Source organism: Geotrypetes seraphini, chromosome 8 (genome assembly GCF_902459505.1).
Source record: "Geotrypetes seraphini chromosome 8, aGeoSer1.1, whole genome shotgun sequence".
NCBI lineage: Eukaryota > Metazoa > Chordata > Amphibia > Gymnophiona > Dermophiidae > Geotrypetes > Geotrypetes seraphini.
This window is the reverse complement of record NC_047091.1, coordinates 158,641,571-158,656,155: the sequence shown is the minus strand read 5'-3', so window position 1 is coordinate 158,656,155 and position 14,585 is coordinate 158,641,571. Positions and strand designations below refer to the sequence as shown.

General features: G+C 42.3%; 1 protein-coding gene across 1 annotated transcript in view; it reads right to left on the bottom strand.

The window, feature by feature from the left end:
- The window catches only part of RAD9B (RAD9 checkpoint clamp component B), a 65,164-nt gene that overhangs the window by 21,060 nt on the left and 29,519 nt on the right, over positions 1-14,585 (bottom strand). The window contains exons 4-8 of the mRNA XM_033954369.1: positions 9,807-9,921; positions 8,175-8,274; positions 7,207-7,313; positions 6,264-6,370; positions 1,091-1,155 (exon numbers count right to left, since the gene is read on the bottom strand). Of these exons, the coding sequence (XP_033810260.1) occupies positions 1,091-1,155; positions 6,264-6,370; positions 7,207-7,313; positions 8,175-8,274; positions 9,807-9,921 (494 nt within the window). The remainder of the gene's footprint in view (positions 1-1,090; positions 1,156-6,263; positions 6,371-7,206; positions 7,314-8,174; positions 8,275-9,806; positions 9,922-14,585) is intronic.

Genomic DNA, 14,585 nt, shown 5'->3' with positions numbered 1-14,585 from the left:
CTCCAGGTAGATTGGCCACTGTTGGAAACAGGATACTGGGCTAGATGGACCATTGGTCTGACCCAGTAAGGCTATTCTTAAGCCTCCTGATTTGAAAGGTGCTGCCCTTAACTTAGTCAAAATCAGTGACTTCAGCAGAAAATGTAACTAGTCTGCATTCATCCATTAAGGGCATAGCCCCCTCTCTCTGCACCTTCCATCTGGTGTCTCTCCTCTCCCCCCTTCCATCTTCCCTCTTTCTATGCCCCTTCCATAAACTGTATATCCTGTGCCCCTTCTCTCCTTTATTCATGATTCATTTCAGCTTCACCTTCTCTCTGTTTCCACCCCTCCCCATGCTCAGGCATCTCTTTTTCATTTCTTCCCACCCCACTGTCTGGCATCTCTGTCTCCTTCCTTTCCCTTCCCTCTCCCTGTGCCCTGGCATCTCTCTCCTTTCCTTCCTTACTATATCTCCTTCCATGCTCTGATATCTCCTCTCCTTCCTTTCCCTCCCTCCCTCCTTCCCTCCTGGTCTGGCATCTGTCTCTTTCCCTTCCCTCTCATTCCAAAGTCTGGCTTCTCCTTTTCCTCCTTACCTAGGCTGACATCTCTCCTCTCCCTTCCCTGGTCTTCCTTTTTACTCCCTCCATCCCCCCTCCCAAATCAAGTGCAGCATTTCTTTCCTCCTCGCCCTTGATGGGTACCTACCTACCTACCTCTCTCTGTCGCACATACCCCCATTGGCAGCACAGCTTTCACAACTTACCACTCTTGCCAGCATCGGGCCTTCCTCTCTGCCAGTCCCATCTACTGCCTGTTTCCACAAAGGCCGGGCCTGACAAAGAGGAAGGCCTGACGCCAGCAGGACCTGACAAAGAGGAAGGCCTGATGCCAGCAGAGCAGCAAGTTGTGAAGATTGCCGCTGTGGGAAAAAGTTCTTGGACCATGCCGCTAGCCCGCAGAGCACTTCCTTATGGGCTGCACCTGAGGCGGACAGCCCCTCTACCCCTCCCCCCTAACTTAGTACACCACTGTTGTATCCATATTATGCAAAGATAAGCACAAACATTCCTGAAATAGTACTGCCTGGTTGAATTGGACAACTTACTTTCCAGCTATTCCAAAATGAACTGAGATACAACCACTAGTTGCTTCTGCTAATGTCAGGAAACCCTATACATAAAAAGAAGAACACTTTTAGTAGCAGTTTGTAGTTACAAAGGCAATAGACACCATATCATATTTAATTCTTAAGCTTATCCTATTCAGTGTTTTTTCAGTTAGATGAAGTTCTGTGGCCAGATGCTATTCTAGGGTTAAAATGCCTTCTAGGTATAAAAAGCATTGTGTGAAACCTGAACTTTGTACTTTAACTAAGCAAATAAATTATTTTCTAGTCAATGAATAAATTCTACAACAGTAATTTGCAGTGGGGCTCTGAGTAGTACCTTTTAGATTACTTCTCAATCTGTCTTTTCACCCTCTTTCCAGAGCCTCTTTTTCCATTGAAAAGTGCCTGACTCCTATGCATTTATACCTTGGAGATATTTAAATGTCTCTGTCATATCTTTCAGACCACAAACACAGAAGCCTGAAAAAATAGTTAAACTATTTCTTATTGGGCTAGATTCACTAAGCAAACCTATCGTGTACCGATCGGTTTGAGACCCCTTTGCGAACCAATTTTACTCTGGCCTGATTCACTCTCTGCCGACCATTCTCCGATCCACGCATGCAAATGAGGGGAACGGCATGCAAAGTAGGCAGGGACGCAATTCACTAACCAAAACCCTGCAACACCGATTGGGCTGGCTGATCACAAACAAGCGACTGCCAAGGACCAGTCGCTCAAGCCCTTTCTGACTGCCCTGCCTTCTGCCGCCCTGCTCTCTGCCCTGCTTCTCTGCTATAAACCCCAATCTCCTGCCTGCCCTGAATTTCCTGCTTGCCCCAAATCTCCTGCCACCCTAACTCGCCCCGAATCTTCCTACCTGCCGCTCCAACTAACTCCAAATCTTCCTGCCTGCCCCCCCAACTCGTCCCGAATCTCTCCTGCCCTTCCCGCAGTACAAGCCTGTGGTTTTAACCCATGGGTTTAAAGCAGGTTAAAACCATGGCTCGCAAAAATTTTTAAAACCAGTTTAAAAAAAAAAAGGACGCTGCTCTTAAGCATGTGCAGACCATTTACAGATGGTCTGCACATGCTTCGGGATCATTAAAGAGCGATCCCAACAGTCGGATGGCGGTGTGATTCCGATCACCCTCATTTGCATGAGGGTGATTCGTGAATCAGCCCCCAGGACATGGATCGGATCGGATCCCTCATGGATCAGATCCGATCTGTGCCCTTTGTATTTAAAAAGTGAATATGCTGGCTGCTGTTATCTTGCCAGAGACTGATGGGTCAGAAAAACCCCATTTCCTCTAACAAACAGTTAAGTGGACACTTTACACTCTAAGATACAATTGCAGAAAAATTTCCTGGTCACATATACTGAAGAGCAGGACAGATATCTTTTGAATATAAAGAACTGCTTTTTAGGGATTTTAGTTTGTTTTATTTTGCAGCTGAATAAAATCTAGTGACTCAACCTATGAGATCTTAATGCAAAACTACAATATTGGTATTTATTTTAAATCTTTGTATTAATATCAAAAGCATGGAATACAAAACATGTATATTATAAATGATCAAGCATAATTTAAAGGGCACAATAGATTCCTTCAAAATGAAGGAACTTAATACAATTCATATTATTAACTTTTGAAATCCAGTTTAGAATAAACTTTGTTTCTTATAACCTTCTCCCCATCACAGATTAATTATCCCACCTCTAAGTACTTATTAATAATTTCTTTTTATTTTACAAGTTACCTTTTCAACAAGTCTCTAGAGTCAGAGTGGTACCGGAGGACTGGCGAAGGGTGGATGTGGTCCCTCTCCACAAAAGTGGAAGTAAGGAAGAAGTAGGGAATTACAGGCCGGTAAGTCTGACTTCTGTGGTAAGCAAATTAATGGAAACACTTTTAAAACAGAGAATAGTCAAGTTTCTGGAATCCTGTGGATTACAGGACCAGAGGTAACATGGATTAACTAGAAGAAGGTCTTGTCAGACAAATCTGATCAATTTCTTTGACTGGGTGACCAGAGAATTGGATAGAGGATGAGCACTAGATGTGGTGTATTTAGATTTTAGCAAAGCATTTGACAGTGTTCCATAAAGACATCTAATAAATAAACTGAGTGCCCTCAGGATGAGTCTCAAACTGATGGACTGAGTCAAGAACTGGTTGAGTGGAAGGCGACAAACGGTAGTGATTAATGGAGATCACTCTGAGGAAAGGGATGTTATCAGTGGTGTGCCTCAAAGTTCTGTTCTTAGGCCTGTTTTTTTAAAACATTTTTATAAATGATACTGCTGAAGGATTGTCAAGTAAGATTTGCCTCTTTGCGGGTGATACCAAAATCTGCAATAGAGTAGACACGCCGGATAGTATAAATAACATAAAGAAAGACCTGGCGAAGCTTGAAGAATGGTCTGAAATTTAGCAGCTAAAATTTAATGCAAGGTCATGCATTTGGGCTGCAAAAACCCAAGGAAATGGTACAAATTAGGGAGTGAAGAGCTTATGTGCACAACAGAAGAGCGGGACTTGGGTGTGATTGTATGTGATGATCATAAGATGGTCAAACAGGTTGAAAAAGTGTCAGTGAAAGCTAGAAGGATGTTAGGTTGCATAGAGAGAAGTATTGGTAGTAAGAAAAAGGAGGTATTGATGCTCCTGTTTCAGACCTTGGTGACACCTCATTTAGAACATTGTGTACAATTTTGGAGGCCACACCTTCAAAAAGATATAAAAAGGATGCAATCTGTCCAGAGGAAGGCTACTAAAATGGTATGTGGTCTTTATCATAAGGTGTATGGGAACAGACTTAAAGATCTCAATCTGTATACTTTGGAGGAAAGGTGGGAGAGGGAAGATATAAATAGAGACATTTAAATACCTACGTAATGTAAATGTGCACGAGTCGAGTCTCTTTAATTTGAAAGGAAACTGCAATGATAGGGCATAGGATGAAGTTAAGAGGCGATAGGCTGTAGAGTAATCTAAGTTTTTTCAAGTTTTTATTAGGATTTTATATACCGCCTATCAAGGTTATCTAAGCGGGTTTTTTTTACAATCAGGTACTCAAGCATTTTCCCTCTCTGTCCCGGTGGGCTCACAATCTATCTAATGTATCTGGGGCTATGGAGGATTAAGTGACTTGCCCAGGGTCAGATCGACAGCACCCCTTACAGACAGTGGTATGAGGCCCACTATGTCTTGCCTCTTGGACGCAAAAAGGGAGCTAAGTTGACTCCTGAAGAAGAAAAAGTCCTAAATAAGAAGAGATCCAAGAAGATTCAGAAGAAGTATGACGAGAGGAAAAAGACAGCCAAAATCAACACCCTCCCGGAGGAGCAGTTCCAGCAGGGGAAGCTACTCGCCTGTATAGCCTCCAGACCTGGGCAGTGTGGGCGTGCAGACGGCTATGTCTTGGAAGGAAAAGAGCTGGAATTCTACCAGAGGAAGATCAAAGCGAAAAAAGGCAAATAAACTCCACTCTTCCAACAAATAAAGCCCAAATACCTGAAAAAAAAAAAAAGGAGCAGCGCGGGATTTGAACCCACAACCCCAGGGTGCTGAGGCTGTAGATTCAACCACTGTGCCACTCACTCCTCCTTTTTTATAGAAAGGATGGTAGATGTGTGGAACAGTCTCCCGGAAGAGGTAGTGGAGACAGAGACTGTGTCTGAATTCAAAAGGGCCTGGGATAGGCATGTGAGATCTCTGAGAGAGAAAGAGATAATGGTTACTGCGGATGGGCAGACTAGATGAGCCATTTGGCCTTTATCTGCCATCATGTTTCTATGTTTCTAATAACATTTGTGTGTTTTTGTATCAGTTACTTTGTTTTGCATTTATTTGATTATTGTTCAGTACTGTATTATACCTATTCAATAACTGTAAAATAAAAAAATAATTAATAAATATTGTATACCTACTTTGGCCCACCCTGTATAAAAACTACTTTTTTTGTTAGGAATGGGCTCTTTGAAATGACATGGGAAATGTTAACATTGAATGAAAGTGAGGGGGAAAAAAAACCCATGAAATTTTATGCCTGATTCTATAAACAGCACCTAAATCTTAGGCGCAGCTGTTAATCATCCGCTAGATACCATTTATAGAATTGCGCCTCGCGGTACCTAAGCATTGAAACTAGGTACACTTCCATTTAGGCCAGGTTTTCTTGGCCTAAATGAGTGTGCCTAAGTCAATCCATGACTCCAATCCTAACCATGCCTACTTGCCTGTAGGTGCCTTGGTATAGACAATTACCTCGCCCAAATCAGCTAGCATCTAGAAAAACAGCACCAGTCACATGTCAGTCACACTTAGGTGCCATTAACGAATCACAGTTACCGTTGCTTAACAAAAAACTTAGGCACTGGTAATGTTGGCCAAGGTTTTAAAGAACCTACATTTATGGCATTTAAGCTTTTTGGAGAATTGTACATAGAGGAGCCTAAGGTTATCTCTACCCCTAAACACTCCTACTTTGACCTTAGACATTGCTAAGCGCCATGCTGTAGGTGCAATTCTAGCGCCTACTGCAGTAGGTGCCTAGCGGCTCCTATTTTTTAAAAATGTGTTAATAATCTGTTTTAAATAGTGCATTCAATTACTGCGCCAATTAATGCAATTATGATAAGTACCAGGAGGCGCAATCTATAACTTTTGGCATCATTTACAGAATTTGGCCACTACTAGCTAATTTTTATTCATTTTTAATTGTTTTTTTAAATGGTGCCTTTAATTATCAGCGCTGATTTAAGCCAAATAAAAAAACTAAGTTAGGCACCCAGATCAGCTAGGTACACTGATCTAGGTACCTAACTTTAGGCACCTTTTATAGAATCAGAGCTTTCGTTTGCTGATAATGTGGCCTCTTTCAAAAGAGTATGCACTCTCTTCCTGATAGTGCACCCGCTGAACCATTGTACTTGTGCAAATCACTCTTTCTAAAAGTGTGTCTTCCTCACAAACCATGACAAAAAACCCCTGAATAAAAAAACATTCATTCTTGGAAACAACAAAAGAAACTACATGAAATTAAAATTTCTGGCTGCCCATCTCTAATTTTTGTTGGTCCTGTAAAAAACAAACAAACAAAAAAAAAACCCTCAAATGTATCTATCATTTGTTTTAATAAAATATTTAAAATTTATATTCACCCTTAGTTCCTTGAGGCAAAATGTTACTTCAGAGTCAACTCCAACTTGAAAGTAATCAAGTTCATCAGGACCTAGGTATACTTCGGTGTGTACTGCCTTTGGAAAATCTGTAGAAAGAAACAATCAACCAAACCACCTATCAGTCCTTATACCAGAACCTGTGTTTAGTAAAGATTTGAAGCCTATATACACATACTCTCTCTCTCATTGCCTGATTAATGAACTGTTATAAATTGAACAAGATCAAAATGTCATTAGTTATTATTAACTTTATGCAATATTTTTGTTTTAAGAAATAGAAACACAAATTGAAAAGTGCACACAGTGTGATAAAACAGTGCATTTTCCCTTCCTCTGCAAACTCAAGCATGTCTGTGCTGGGACAGGGTATGAAAAGATATGGTATAGTGTGTTTCATTTCCTTTGTATATGATCCCTAAATTGACAGCTAAAATTACTGAATTACCTGTACAGTATTGTAAATAAACTTTCTCTGTTTCAAAGAATAAGATTCTAGTCCTTCCTTAATGACCTGAGTCTTTCATTAAGGGCTCCTTTTACGAAGCCACGTTAGCGGTTTAACGTGCGTAATAGCGCGCGCTAAACTGCTGGCCGCTCTAGCCACTACCGCCTCCTCTTGAGCAGGCGGTAGTTTTTCGGCTAGCGTGGGGGTTAGTGCGTGATAAAAAGTCACGTGCGATAAAGCCGCTAACGCGGCTTTGTATAAGGAGCCCTAAATATTATATAGTGCTGGTAGTGCTATTCCCTAAATTAACAATCTGTATATTATTTTACATACAGTACCATCCAATAAGGATTCCCCCAAAAAATCTGAACAAGCAACTGTTCTTCAGAAAAGTAGTGTATAACACATCCAGCAAGCAGGCCAATGTTAACATAATAGCTATACTTATCAAAATAGTCATATGCTTTTATGTCTTACCTGTTACCTCTTCAACATAACTCTTGAAGCAGACTTTCAAAGGACTAACTGCTAATGTAATTTCCACTTGATATGCTGGAAAATGAATCATTAAATCTGACAGCACCCTAAGAAACATTTTGTAAAGCATACATATTTTTAAAATACATATTATTCTAATTTAAAATTTTAGTTTAGTTTTTATACACATCATTGCATGGATCATCTTATTAGTAATTTTAAAATGACAGGTTGTACTGGTTTGCTGTATGTTTGCACTTGTTCTTATACATTGCAATGACAAAGATATTCAGCCATAATTTTATTTTCCAAAGGCCACTGTGCTCTTATACTCTATATGCATAAGTTATCCAACCAGGGTGAAGGCGTTTGTGAGGCCATAGTTTCAACTGATGCGTGTCTTTTATAAAATATGAATATACTGGGTCTTTTCTCCCTTGAACAGAGGAGATTGAGAGGGGACATGATTGAAACATTCAAGGTACCGAAGGGAATAGACTTAGTAGACAAGGACAGGTTGTTCACCCTCTCCAAGGTAGGGAGAACAAGAGGGCACTCTCTAAAATTGAAAGGGGATAGATTTCGTATGAACATAAGAAAGTTTTTCTTCACCCAGAGAGTGGTAGAAAACTGGAATGCTCTTCCGGAGTCTGTCATAAGGGAAAACACCCTCCAGGGATTCAAGACAAAGTTAGACAAGTTCCTGCTGAAACCAGAATGTACGCAGGTAGGGCTAGTTTCAGTTAAGGCTCTGGTCTTTGACCAGAGGGCTGCCGTGTGAGCGGACTGCTGGGCACGATGGACCACTGGTCTGACTCAGCAGCGGCAATTCTTATGTTCTTATTTTACAATTTACGATTCATACTTTGCCACTAATGTTGTACTCTCCGAACCTTTCAGTAAAATCACAGACTAATATTTCATATGCAGTGCAGCCATCTTTATGTTTCTAGAAATGCAGAAATTACCTTGATTGTATTTTCAATATATTAGGACATAAGTGCTTTGCAAATACAGCTTGTAAAGGTTCACAATCTTGAAAGGTCAAATTATGGGTTTTTGTAATACCTGGGAAAACACAGATGATCAAGTTGCAAATTTATACACTATAACCATTAATAGTTTTCAGCACAGACTAAAAAAGGGAAAGTTGAAGCTAACAGAACAATAATATTTTACAAATAAAATCAACAGAAATGTCAATGTGAGCTTTTATGAAAAGTAGAAAAAGGAGGATTTTTACCTTACATTATATCTGAATGTCTATCAGTTAACTATCAAGTTGGATTTTTAATAAGGTTCATTCTTTAAACATTAAACTGAAAGAATATTCAGTAACACTCCAGATAAACAGATAAATAACATGAAGTAATAAGTTTAGGATTAATTACTGTAGTACTAAATATACAAAGTAGGCTGTACTGATTTTATAAAACGATAGTGCTCTCTGGTGGACTCTTATTTAACATATCGGTCTCTTGCTTCTTAGCAACAAATGGATATTATGTATTATACTAGTGTTTAAGCCCATTACATTAACGGGTGCTAGAATATATGCCTGTCTGTCTTTCTTTATTTATGTCTCTCTCCCTGCTCCTGTCTCTTTCTTCCTTTCTTTCTGTCTCTCTCCCTCCTGCTATTTTTCTCTCTCTCTCTGGCACCCTTTGTCTGTCTGTCTTTCTTTCTGTCTGTCCCCCCCCCCACACACACTTTTCTTTGCAGAAGTAGCAGCGGTATTTCCCTTCCCCTCCAGATCCCTTCTGAAGCAGTAGCAGCATTTTCCCCCACCCCCCATTCCCTTCTCTTACCGTGAGCTGCCCTGCTCCGTTCGGCTCCTCCTCCTTCCCTTCTCGCAGGCTGGCCTGCTGCGACTGAAGTTTTTTTTCGGCGGCTTTTCCCGTGGTGGCTGATCCTCCTGTAAAGAGCAGCCTGAGATGATGTCTGGCTTTAGCGAACCTCGCAGGCCGCTCTCCAACTCGGTAGCACGTTCCCTCTGATGCGATCCCGTGCGTCAGAGGGAACGTGCTACCGAGGTTGGAGAGCGGCCTGCGAGGTTCACTAAAGTTGGACACCATCGCAGGCTACTCTTTAGAGGAGGATCAGCAGCAGCAGCAGCAGCGGCGGCGGTGAGTTAGGGCAGGAGGTGTGTTCCCTGCTGAGGACGCGGGCAGGGAGAGAGCTTGCCTGGCTTCCATGGTGAGTGAGGGCGGGAGGAGGGGAGTAGCTGGGGACCCGCGCATGAGCACTCCTGCAAAGCCACGGACTTACATCTCATGGAACAGAGATCACAGAAGCACGCAGTTGAGTGCGCATGCGCGGCTAGCGTTTTATTATTTTAGATTAGGTACTGTAGCTACTTACGGCCTCTTTTACAAAGCCGCACTAGTGGCTGCCGTGTGGCAACAGCCCCGAAGCCCTTTAAATCTCTATGGGCTTCAGGGCCATTAGCGCAGCTTTGTAAAAGAGGCCGTTAGTTCCAGACAATTTTACTTAATGTACATAAATACATAACCACTATTCAGATTATTTCAGAATAGTCAGTTTTAAAATATATTATATTAAAGTGTTGCCTTAAAATGGATTATGTGTAGTCAACTTACCATGTCTGCAGAAGAGCTGAAAAACCACACAGCATGCATTAAAATTTATGTAAATGTTACATTTCTCCACATTCCTTTCTAGTGTACTAAGACATCTAAAAACAGGAAGAACTGACTGCAAGAAAAAGTATATTACAGTATTGAACAACTTATTTAAATTATTATGAGAATTAAAGACTTATTAAAAAATCAATATCTTCCTTTCTTTGACAACATAAAAATTATATTCAGCACAAATCTTAGCCCAAATATTTTCTTCTAGGTCAATACGATTTCCTTAATAACAGAATTCTTGTTTTTTTAAGAAATGCTATATACTAATTAGTAATCCATACATGTGAAGGCATATGCCTTCTGTAAAATAAAAGGACTGTACCTCTAACCCACAGGTTTCAAAGTCAGTCCTCGAGGGCCGCAATCCAGTTGGGTTTTCAGGATTTCCCCAATGAATATGCATGAGATCTATTAGCATACAATGAAAGAAGTGCATGCAAATAGATCTCATGCATATTCATTGGGGAAATCCTGAAACCCCGACTGGATTGCGGCCCTCGAGAACCGACTTTGACACACCTACCCTAACCCCTTCACATCCAGAGGAAACAGTGAGTATCTCCCACCCCACCCCATACACACACATACTTTATATACATTGACATTGCAGCCTCCTTGAGGGCCGCAATCCAGTCGGGTTTTCAGGATTTCCCCAATGAATATGCATGAGATCTATGTGCATGCATTGCTTTCAATGCATATTCATTAGGGAAATCCTGAAAACCCGACTGGATTGCGGCCCTCAAGAAGGGACTTTGAGATCCCTGTAGGGCTCTGATGCCAAATATTCTCATCTCCCCTTCCCACCTCAGGGCCCAAGATCTTAAAAAAATAGCCCTCAGCCCAATAACTCCCCTGGGGTTTCCAGTAGTGTGAGAGCGATACCCACTCATTCCCACCTTATGTCTTGGACCAACACAAAATGGTCATTGATACCTCTAGTGATAATATTGCAATATTACTGCTGGAGTCAGGCTTCCATATTGGGCCCAAACTGTAGCATATAGTAACATTAGAGATTTCAACATCTATGTATCCCAGTTGCAGTCAACGATTCCCAATGTGGAATAGGAATCCTTATTGTAGTCTCACTTAAACCACTTCCTCTGCCCACCCACTTGCCATCTACACATTCTAAACAGGGCTGTGGACTCGATACACAAAACCTTTTGACTCTGACTCCTTTATTTATGGTATCCACTTCAACTGACTGAATCCAAAGCCCAAAAATTGCTTCTGACTCCACAACTCCAACCAGTAACATAGCAAGGGTGAGAGGTGCCCGGGTGGTAGCGCCACTCCCCCCCTCCTTCCCCACCCTTCTTCCCTACCATGTATCTCTTTTAACTTCCCTGGTGCAAGCAATATCACCAACTCACTGCTCACGTCAGTTCTCCCTCTGACATCACTTCCTAGGCATGGGACCCGGAAGTGACATCAGAGGGACGCTGGTGTGAGCAGCAGGATGGAGTTGCTACTCATGCCAGCAAAGAGATAGAGGTACAGGGGGGGAAGTGAAAGCATGGGCGCAGCGGGGAGAGGAGAGGAGCAGGGGGTGCCAGCACCCTCACCAAGACAGCACCTGGGGTGGATTGCCCCTCCACACACATCCCTTTTACTACACCACTAACTCTCACTCCACAGCCCTGATATTAAGCTTCCTCACATGAGAGTGACTCCTGTTAATTTAAACAACTGGGCCTTTCCAGATGTTTAAATGCAGACAGCTACATGTTGGGAATGCTTCTATAATAACCACCATACCACAATTTTTGATATATGAAATAAAAAATTAAGATTTTGTAAGACCATTAAAATAATGCAGTCTGACTTATTCTTGGATATCAAAATTGATCTGTTTTGAATGACTAACCATAACCCCAATATTAATCTTATCACTTCACAGCAGTTTTCAATTCTTAAAGTGAATAATGTCTTTTACTTTTCTCCCTTTCTAAATTTATTTAACTGTTTAAAAAACTAAAACACTTTTAATTTGGGCAGAAGTTAATTTAAAAATAGATACAACAGTCTTTCCTAATTACTTATATCTGTAACAAGTGATTAAGAACATAAGAAGTTGCCTCCGCTGGGTCAGACACGAGGTCCATCGTGCCCAGCAGTCCGCACCCGCGGCGGCCCATCAGGCCCATGACCTGTAATGTGATCCTTCTCTAATCCCTTTTATCCTTCTATCTATACTCTGTCTAAAACCTATCTTTACCCCTATTTGTATCCTTCAATCCCCCTATCGTTCAGGAATTTATCCAAACCTTCCTTGAACCCCCATAGTGTACTCTGTCCTATCACAACCTCCGGAAGCGCATTCCAGGTGTCCACCACCCTCTGTGTAAAGAAGAACTTCCTAGCATTGGTTCTAAAATTGTCCCCTTTCAGCTTCTCTGAGTGCCCCCTGGTGCTTGTGGTTCCCAATAATCTGAAGAATCTGTCCCTTTCCACCCTCTCTATGCCCTTCATGATCTTGAAAGTCTCTATCATGTCTCCTCTGAGTCTCCTCTTTTCAAGGGAGAAGAGCCCCAGCTTCTCCTAAACAAACTGGAGGAGTGGGCAAGCAAATGGCAAATGCGCTTTAATATAGAGAAATACAAGGTCATGCATTTAGGGGAAAAAACCCCGATGTTCAGCTACAAAATGGGGGGGTCAGTGCTAGGGGATAGTAATCTTGAAAAAGACTTGGGTGTACTGGTAGATACTACAATGAAACCAACGGCACAATGTGCAGCGGCCTCCAAGAAAGCAAACAGAATGTTGGGTATTATTAAGAAGGGCATTACGACCAGGAAGAAGGAAGTCATCATGCCGCTGTATCGTGCAATGGTTCGTCCACATCTGGAGTACTGTGTCCAGTATTGGTCACCGTACCTCAAGAAGGACATGGCGATACTTGAAAGGGTCCAGAGAAGAGCGACGAAAATGATAACAGGTATGGAAAACCTTTCATACAGAGACAGGTTGGGAAGGCTGGGGCTCTTCTCCTCTTTTCAAGGGAGAAGAGCCCCAGCCTTCCCAACCTGTCTGTGTATGAAAGGTTTTCCATACCTATTATCATTTTCGTCGCTCTTCTCTGGACCCTTTCAAGTATCGCCATGTCCTTCTTGAGGTACGGTGACCAATACTGGACACAGTACTCCAGATGTGGACGAACCATTGCACGATACAGCGGCATGATGACTTCCTTCTTCCTGGTCGTAATGCCCTTCTTAATAATACCCAACATTCTGTTTGCTTTCTTGGAGGCCGCTGCACATTGTGCCGTTGGTTTCATTGTAGTATCTACCAGTACACCCAAGTCTTTTTCAAGATTACTATCCCCTAGCACTGACCCCCCCATTTTGTAGCTGAACATCGGGGTTTTTTTCCCTAAATGCATGACCTTGTATTTCTCTATATTAAAGCGCATTTGCCATTTGCTTGCCCACTCCTCCAGTTTGTTTAGGTCCCTTTGTAGGTCTTCACATTCTTCCGTGGTTCTAACCCTGCTGCAGAGTTTGGTGTCATCCGCAAATTTTATAACTTCACACTTCGTCCCTGCTTCTAGGTCGTTTATGAATACATTGAACAACAGCGGTCCGAGCACCGACCCCTGGGGAACACCGCTCGTGACCTTCCGCCAGTCCGAGTAGTGTCCCTTCACTCCGACCCGTTGCTTTCTGTCTGCCAACCAGTGTTTAATCCATCTGTGTACGTCCCCTTCCACCCCGTGGCTCCACAGCTTCCTAAGAAGCCGCTCATGGGGCACCGTGTCAAAGGCCTTTTGGAAGTCGAGATAGATGATGTCTATGGGTTCTCCTTTGTCCATCTGGCTGTTTATCCCTTCAAAAAAGTGCAGTAGGTTCGTTTGGCACGATCTTCCCTTGCAGAAGCCGTGCTGGCTCACTTTTAGTTGTCCATTTTTTTCTATGTGTTCACAGATGGTGTCCTTTATTAGTGCCTCCATCATCTTGCCTGGGACTGAAGTCAGGCTTACTGGCCTGTAGTTCTCCGGGTCACCCCTCGATCCCTTTTTAAAGATAGGTGTGATATTTGCTATTTTCCAGTCCTCCGGGATCTCCCCAGTTTTCAAGGACAAGTTGCAAATTTGTCGGAGAGTTTCCGCTATTTCGTTCCTTAGCTCTTTTAGAACCCTTGAGTGGATTCCATCCGGGCCCGGTGATTTGTCGCTTTTTAGTCTGTCTATCTGTTTGAGGACCTCCTCATGGCTTATCTCTATATGCACCAGTTTTTCCTCTTGATCTCCACTTATGATCTCTTCTGGTTCTGGTACATTCGATGTGTCCTCGCTCGTGAAGACCAACGAGAAGAACTTGTTTAACCTGTCGGCTACCTCTTTTTCCTCTTTTACCACCCCCTTTCTGTCTCCATCATCCAACGGTCCAACTTCCTCCCTCGCCGGTTGTTTCCCCTTGACGTATCTGAAGAACGATTTGAAGTCTCTGGATTTCTCAGCCAGCTTCTCCTCGTATTCTCTCTTTGCTTTCCTAACCCCTCGGTGATATTCTTTCTGGTAATTTTTGTGTTCTTTCCGGTTTTCCTCGGTTTGGTCCTTTTTCCATTTTCGGAACGATTTTCTTTTATCTCCTATCGCCCTCTTTACTTCTGTCGTTATCCATACCGGGTCTTTTGTTCGATTTTTTTTGCATCCTTTCCTAAACCTGGGAATGTACAGGTTTTGTGCTTCCAGCACCGTGTCCTTGAATATGGACC